The 6,842-nt window shown below is 61.9% G+C and overlaps 2 protein-coding genes across 3 annotated transcripts; one reads left to right on the top strand and one right to left on the bottom strand.

The window, feature by feature from the left end:
• Positions 1 to 201: 201 nt before the first annotated feature.
• Positions 202 to 3,086, top strand: CPSF4L (cleavage and polyadenylation specific factor 4 like). Its single transcript, XM_050714454.1, has 7 exons — positions 202 to 295; positions 950 to 1,102; positions 1,379 to 1,474; positions 1,714 to 1,840; positions 2,145 to 2,187; positions 2,311 to 2,490; positions 3,018 to 3,086. Exons 1-7 carry the CDS (start codon positions 202 to 204, stop codon positions 3,084 to 3,086), a joined length of 762 nt encoding a protein of 253 aa, XP_050570411.1.
• Positions 3,087 to 3,498: 412 nt separating this feature from the next.
• On the bottom strand, positions 3,499 to 6,813 carry C18H17orf80 (chromosome 18 C17orf80 homolog). 2 transcript variants are annotated; one of them, XM_050714317.1, is made up of 4 exons: positions 5,812 to 6,813; positions 5,336 to 5,443; positions 5,012 to 5,128; positions 3,499 to 4,500 (listed from the first exon to the last, which is right to left on the bottom strand). In XM_050714317.1, exons 1-4 carry the CDS (start codon positions 6,707 to 6,709, stop codon positions 4,472 to 4,474), a joined length of 1,152 nt encoding a protein of 383 aa, XP_050570274.1. In that variant the 5' UTR covers positions 6,710 to 6,813; the 3' UTR covers positions 3,499 to 4,471. The 2 variants fall into 2 exon arrangements, 1 of the variants encoding a protein (XP_050570274.1); XR_007708963.1 differs by having other exon boundaries at positions 5,336 to 6,813.
• Positions 6,814 to 6,842: the final 29 nt, after the last annotated feature.

Raw genomic sequence — 6,842 nt, 5'->3', positions numbered from 1 at the left:
GAGATCAGATGCGGGCGGCTTCTCCCTCTAAATGGAGGGCGCCGGGCTCCTGCCTGGGCTGGGTTTGCTCTGCTTTGGGGAGGAGGAGGCAGAAGGAGGAGGAAGGGAGGTTTCTGAGCACTGCTGGGGCCCAGGTTGGGCGCTGTGATCGTGCTCCTTTGGGAGGCTGGGCTGGGGGTGCCTCTGGCTGGAGCTGGGGCCATGCAGGAACTGGTGGCGGGCGTGGAGAGGCTGAGGTTTGACTTGGAGGCTGATGTGGAGCGGCAGAGGGGAGCCCAGCTCCTGCCCTTCCCGGGTATGTCCAGTAAGTCGGGGGACAGGGTCCTGGGGCAGCCCTGGGGGGGTGGCAGGGGTGCAGGAGGGAGGGGTAAGGAGAGTCCCAGCTGGAGCTCCCTGCTCTGCTGCACCCACTGCAGTGCCTGGGTCCCCCTCGGGTGGCCCCAAGCACTGCTCCCCTGGGGATGCCTCCGGCCCAGCCCTGTGAAGGAGCTGGGGTGCCCTCCTCACCCCGATAACACGGGGGTCCCGCTGCTGGGGCCTGCGGGTGAGGCTCTCTCTGCCCTGCTTTCCCCGCAGAGCTGGGGGTGGCCGTCTGTGAGCTCTTCACCCCGGGGGCTGTGCACCAGGGGTGAGTGTCGGGAAGGGCTGGGGCTGGGACCGGTGCCAATTCCCAAGATTTTGGGGACATTAGGGAGATTGTGCCCCCCTCCCCCTTCTCTGTCACCTCCCCCGTAGCCTTCTCCATGGCCCTATACCCACCAGGCGGGCAGCTTGGGGCACGAAGGCCGACCTCTGCTCAGAGCCCACCACCAAAACCCTTCGGAGCAGCGCTGCCAACCCCGCTGCACCCAGGGGAGGGCTGGGGAGGGGCTGGGTGCCCGGTGCCTGGGACAGGCCCGTCGGTGACCCCCCCCCCCCCCCCCCCCCCGTCGGTGTCCGGGGGCCGCAGGCACGCAGTGCCCGTTCCGGCACGCGGGCGTGGAGCGGGCGGTGGTGTGCAAGCACTGGCTGCGCGGGCTGTGCAAGAAGGGCGACGGCTGCGGCTTCCTGCACGTCTACGACGTGACCAAGATGCCCGAGTGCTACTTCCACTCCAAGTTCGGTAAGTGTCGGACTGGGGGGTCCTGGGGTTGTGTGTCCCCCCCCCCCAGCCCACCCCGTGTCCTTCGGGCCTGGCCTCGAGCTGTCGCCTGATGCCACCTCCTGTCTGTGGGGAGAAGCGCCACTGCCACTTGGCCTGGGGACACAAGCCCCCAGGCCAAACCCGTGCACCCCAGGGCACCTGGGTTTGTCCCACCCCGCCGTCTTTTAGTGCTTTTTTTTCCCCATTTGGCTTGGGGGAGCCTTGTCCCACCTTCTCCCCCCTTTACTCCCACAGGTGAGTGCAGCAACAAGGACTGTCCCTTCCTGCACATCGCCGCTGCTGCGGACAACGGGGCCTGTCCCTGGTACGACCGAGGCTTCTGCAGGCACGGTGAGGACCCGAAAAATGGGACGTGCACTGGGGTGAGCGGGGGGGGCTGCCCGTGTTCCCCACCACTGCGGGTAGGAACCTGCACCCTGCTGCTGGCCCTGCCTCCCCCGAAGGGATGGAGCCAGAGCTGGGTGAACTGGGGTGGGTGGGTGGGCTGGGGGTGTGGCGGCGGGTGCCCGGCAGAGGTTTGGGCGCAGTGCCATGTCCCTGCTGACGGGAGGCTCTCCCGTGTGTGGCAGGACCCTTGTGCAAGTACAAACACATGCGGAGGGTGATGTGTGCCAACTACCTCGTCGGCTTCTGCCCAGAAGGACCCAAATGCAAATTCATGCAGTACGTACGGCGTGGGATGGCGGGGAGCTCAGTGTATGGCCAGGCTGGGATGGCTCAGGGACAGCCAGGGGATGGTCCCCTCCCCCAAGGCTGTGGCCCTTGTGGTATCTGGATCAAGGATGAGGATGCATTGAGGCTTCATCTAAATGAACCCCTCTAGTCTCTCCTTACTTCCAACGGGAGCTGGTGACAGCCCCAGTCCCTGTGGGGGACACCTGCACCCAGCGGTTCGGGCCCCTGGGACAGCACTGGGAGGCTGTGGGAGGCATGGGGGGGGCCAGGGGCTGCCACTTGCCATGTCCTGGGGGTAACTGCCTGTCCTTGTGCTCCCCTCCAGCCTCAAGGCCGGGCTGATGACTCGCAGCGCAGATCCAGCCAAGGTGATGCAGGGAGGGTCCCGTGTGGACCCCCCTCGAGCTGAAGCCCTCTCATCTGTGTCCCTGCTCCAGTGCTCTTGTAGGAGCCAGGGGGCTGCGGTGTCTGACTGCCTCATGTCCCCCCAGGGAGCCGAGTGTCCTCAGGAGCTGGCGTGGCTGGCCCCCGCTGCTGGCAGGGAGAGCAGCCCTGAGGACGTGCCACCTGCGGAACCCCTGCTGCTGGCTGCTGGTGCTGCACAGCCCAGGGCCACCAGCAGCGTCCCCCCCAGCCTGCAGTGGCTGCTAGAACCAGGCACCTGCTTCGAGGTGGGTGGTTTTGGGGCTGGGAGCCCTGGGTGTGGTGATCCCACCTTTGTGGGATGGTGAAGTGCTACGGTGGGCGGCAGCATGAGGTGTGGGGGCTCCGAAAGTGGCTTTTTGAATCAGGGTGTGTTCTCTCCCTGGGCTGGGCTTTTTGGCCTGTGAGCCTGTCCCCAGACAGGGGATCCCCTTGTCTAGGGGTGGCTGACAGCAATCCCAGGCAGCTGGGGTTGCACCGGGCTGGGAAGGAGGGCTGGAATAACCAAACCCCAAGTGATGCTGGGGTGAAGAAACTTCTTTAAGTGCTTGGCACACAGCAGAGTAGCCCTGGAGAGCAGTGACCCCTTGTCTCTGTGGGGCAGGGGTTTGTTACAGTGAGAGGTCTTGGGCTGCTGCTTGTAGGCAAGAGCTGTGCCAGCTGAGGCTCCATTAACCCACTCCCTTGGAAATGCTGGGACCAAAGCATGTGGCAAAACAGCCCAGAGTTGATCTAGCCCAAGCTTGACGGCTGTCTCTCCTTGTTCCCTCCCCAGTGTGGACAGAAAGGTCACTACGCTGGCAAGTGTAGGAAGAATCAGCTGGAAATCCTGCTGGGAAAATGACTTGAGTGCTCCTGCAAGGAGAGGGGAAGGAGGACACAGGGTGATACACAGCACGATGGAGCCAGAGAGACTCCCACTCGGACAGCTGCTGGACTAGAAAAGCCAGTTGGTTTTGCTCAGCGCTTGCTCTCACAGCTCTGTGCACGAGGAGCAAAGGAGGAATCACAGCGTCCTTAATGCAGCTGGAATTGCACTCTCCTCCATTCCCCCGGTGGTCACTGCCTGCTCCCTCCTCTGCAGCTGCGTTTGGACGGGGGCAGCGGGGAGGGGGCATGAGGAAATTACCAACCCACAGGTTTGAGGGGTGTGGGAACAGCTTGTGCCAGTCTTGGGCAGAGGAGGGTGTGGGTGTGCTGATCCCCTGTGAAGGTGGGGGGGGCGAGAAACACCATGGTTGAGAACACACAGGGCTGAGCAGGAAAGGAAAACGCACAAAGGCTTTTATTGCTGGTAAGGGGAGTTCTTGGTGAAACGCCTCTGACACAATACTTCTGCACCTCACTTGGAATAAAGAGTTCATATTCTTGTTGCCTTTTTTTTCTTACCCTTCATGCCTGTAACATGACCAATGCTGCTTTTCCAGACATGTTCGGTGACGGCAGGCTACAACTAGCGCTCTCATAACTGTCCTCGTTCGTCTGATGTCAGTCTGCCCTTTGGGCACAACAGCTAATCCAATGGATTTTCTTCCGCCAGAAATAGGGCACTGCGTTCTCAGTGCTGCTGCTTTAAAGCCTTCACAGAGATCCTTCCCGTGGCTGTTTTGGTGCCCAGGCAGTCCCAGGGGTGCTGTGCTGTTGGTGAAGCAGGGGCCCCTTTGTGGAACAGCTCTGCAGGGACCACCCTTCTCCTGGGGCTGGTAGCAAAGCAATCTCGTTGTGGAGAGGGGTAAGTAAAAGACGGGCAGTGCTGGGCACAGCTCAGCTAACTTACGGGAAGGATTATCCCCCTCTGCCACAATCAATCATATAATTCATTGGCAATACACTGTAACATGTGTAGATACATGTGTAGATCAATCTACGCTAACCGCCTACGTCCGGGAACTGTCCTGTCCCTGACCTATCCAGCAAGGGACCCAAGCTGCTGCAAAGCAAAGTACAGGAGCTCTCCTGCAGACCTCTGAGGAGCTGCCCTAACACTTTGTCTTTCAGTACTGAACGCTGCCTGACCCGCAGAGCAGTGACTGCAGGCTGTCAGCATCACCCCTCTGCCTGCCGGAGGGTAGCTGAACAGCACCCCCTCAGCAGCAGGGATTTACGAGCTGTCTCTGACAGGAAGGGGGCCTCTGCTGGGTTCAATCCCTGTTGGGACGCTGGTCCAGAGAGCTTGTGCTGACTCCGTCAAATGGTTGTGATTGTTCCCTGGTTGCTGTTCCAGCTTCTTCAGTGGTACTTACGCCAGCGATTACACTCTAGCAAAACAGAGGGGGAAGGGAAGAGAAGAAAAAGTGTCAGCACGCTGCTACGCTCAGGGACTGCGTGACACAGTACTCTGCCCAGCAGGGGTGAGCAGGAATCTGGCTACAGCTGTGTCTGTTTATGGGAGCAAGCCCTGGTGGGGAAACTACTCAACCACCACTTAAATCCCTTGTGTCATTTCTGAGTAAATCCAGGGAATGGGTTGTGTCCAGTGCTGGAACATCTCCCTCTGCTCTGCGCAGGTCTAAAGAGCGCTCCCAACTGTTTCTGGCTCTCTCCAGGGAGAAGCTGTAAATCAGTAACTGTTACCAGCACCTTCGTTAACTACATTCCTCTGCCTACCTAAGCCAAATCAGAACACTGTTCCCTGAGCTCTGGTATTAGTTTTAACTGTGACATATTTAAATGACTTCAGAGCTTGAAACAACACGCGTAGCAAATAGACTTACCACTCGTTGCAAAAGGGGGAGTTAGTGAAATAAGACACCAAGAAGGAAATCTTACTGATATGCTGATAGCTCCAGCCGTAGCTGAGGATGCAGTATCCAGCCAGGAGCATGGAGACCCCAGCTGCTCCGCCCTTTTTCACGTTGATGTATTTGTTGCAGTAACTGTTCCATGCTGTTGGAATAAAAATGCAGGGGTCAAACCACGTACCGGTCACACAAATTTCACTGGTTTCCATGCCACTCCCCAAAGCCAGATGGTTGGATCGATTGATTTATTTCTTTATAGACTGGCCCCCTGGACCAGGCTGCAGCAGCACGTTAGCAGATAAATCGGGTAAGTGGGACAATTCTGCCCCACGAGCTGGGAATTTAGCCTCACCTTTCTGCACTCCTCCAAGCAGCCCCCGGGGAGAGAAGTCACGGGTGGCCAGCCACGTGGGCAGCTCCCCCAGCCTGACATCCATCAGGTGCCTTTCTGCGAGGGGCCCTGTGAAACGAGAGGTCGGAGCAGTCAAAGGGAGGGAAACGAGGCCAACACATGATGTGATCGTGTTCGCTGGACCGGGTGGTGAGCGCTGAGCTGCTGTACAGTGTGGTTCCTGGTGAGCTGACTTTGAGAGTGCTCAGAAAAGAAGAGCGATTCTCTCTCCCACAAAGTCAGCTGGCTCCACCAGCCCAAACACGCAAGAGCCCATCTTAAACTGCTGGTTTTCCAGGCTGGGAAGGTTGCACAGGTAACGTCCTTGGATTCTTTCAGGTCTGAACCCAGCAGCTGAGCGCTTCCTGTTCCCATTGACGCCCGACAGTTTAGCCTGACAGCACAGCAGCAGCAGCGCCACGCGTTTCTTACGTTACCTCGCTGTCCTTCTGAGAAATTGCCCCTCGGTGTCTTCGTCGCGATCCCCAGCTCTCCCTGGAAAGGCCTCTCCGCAAACGCGCTCAGAGCCTGATAATTAGGACGCAGCTCTGGAAACCACTCCAAGCCCACGGCACCTGCCCGCGCGCTCCTGCCAGAGCCCCGGGAGAGGCAGATGGGCTGGCGCTGGGAGGCGCGGAGCAGGAACGGGGCGTCCCGCCGTGCGTTCAGGAGGGGCTCGGTGACGCCAGCCACCCGCTGCTCGCTGCCACCGGGCTCCGGTGCGCCGGTTAGCTCATTTTTGGCCGTCCCTTCCCCGCGACCTCCGGGCCGCTCCGCCGACAGACGGCGGCTCTCGGTGTGCGAAGCCGACCGGGGGGCTCCGCGCCCCGCGGCGCCTTCCCCGTGCCTCTGCCCCTCTCCCGCCCCGGTCCTCGCCGCTCCCCGCTGCGGGAGGAGCTCACCGGGGCTCGGTCTGCGGCCGGCTCCGCGCACCGCGCGCGCTTCACCCGCGCTGCGGCCACCGGAGCCGGGAGCTCCGCGCCCGGCGGCCTCCGGGCCAGCGGCTCCGGGAGCGGCTCCCTGCGGGCCGGGGCTGGGCCTTGCCCCGGGACCGGGACCGGGACCGGGCCGCTCCCGGAGCACCACGGCGCGGTGCTTCTCGATGGCGACTTTCGGCCCTCGGCGCAGCTTCGCGGCGGCGGCCGCGGCCTCCTCGGGGCGGAGATCGAGGCTCCGGGCCACCTCCGCCTCGGTCCCGGCCCCGGTCCCGGTCCCGGCCGCCGCTTCCCCCCGCAGGCCCGGCGCGGCCTTGCAGTGCGGGAGGTGCGCGCGGAGCCTCCGGAAGTGCCGCTGGCAGTACGGGCACCGCTGCGGCCCTCCCGGCCCCTCCGCCATTCCCGGAACCGGGCCGCTTTCCCGTCAGGCACCGCCGCGGCCACCCCTAACGGCGGAGCACCGGGGCCGCTTGGGGACCTCAGCGGCGGGCGGCGCGCGTGCGCAGCGACGTTGAGCGGCGGAGGGCGGCGGG

Source organism: Cygnus atratus, chromosome 18, assembly GCF_013377495.2.
Source record: "Cygnus atratus isolate AKBS03 ecotype Queensland, Australia chromosome 18, CAtr_DNAZoo_HiC_assembly, whole genome shotgun sequence".
Taxonomy (NCBI): Eukaryota; Metazoa; Chordata; class Aves; order Anseriformes; family Anatidae; genus Cygnus; species Cygnus atratus.
The sequence above is the reverse complement of the archived record's forward strand: the minus strand, read 5'-3'. Positions and strand labels throughout refer to the sequence as shown.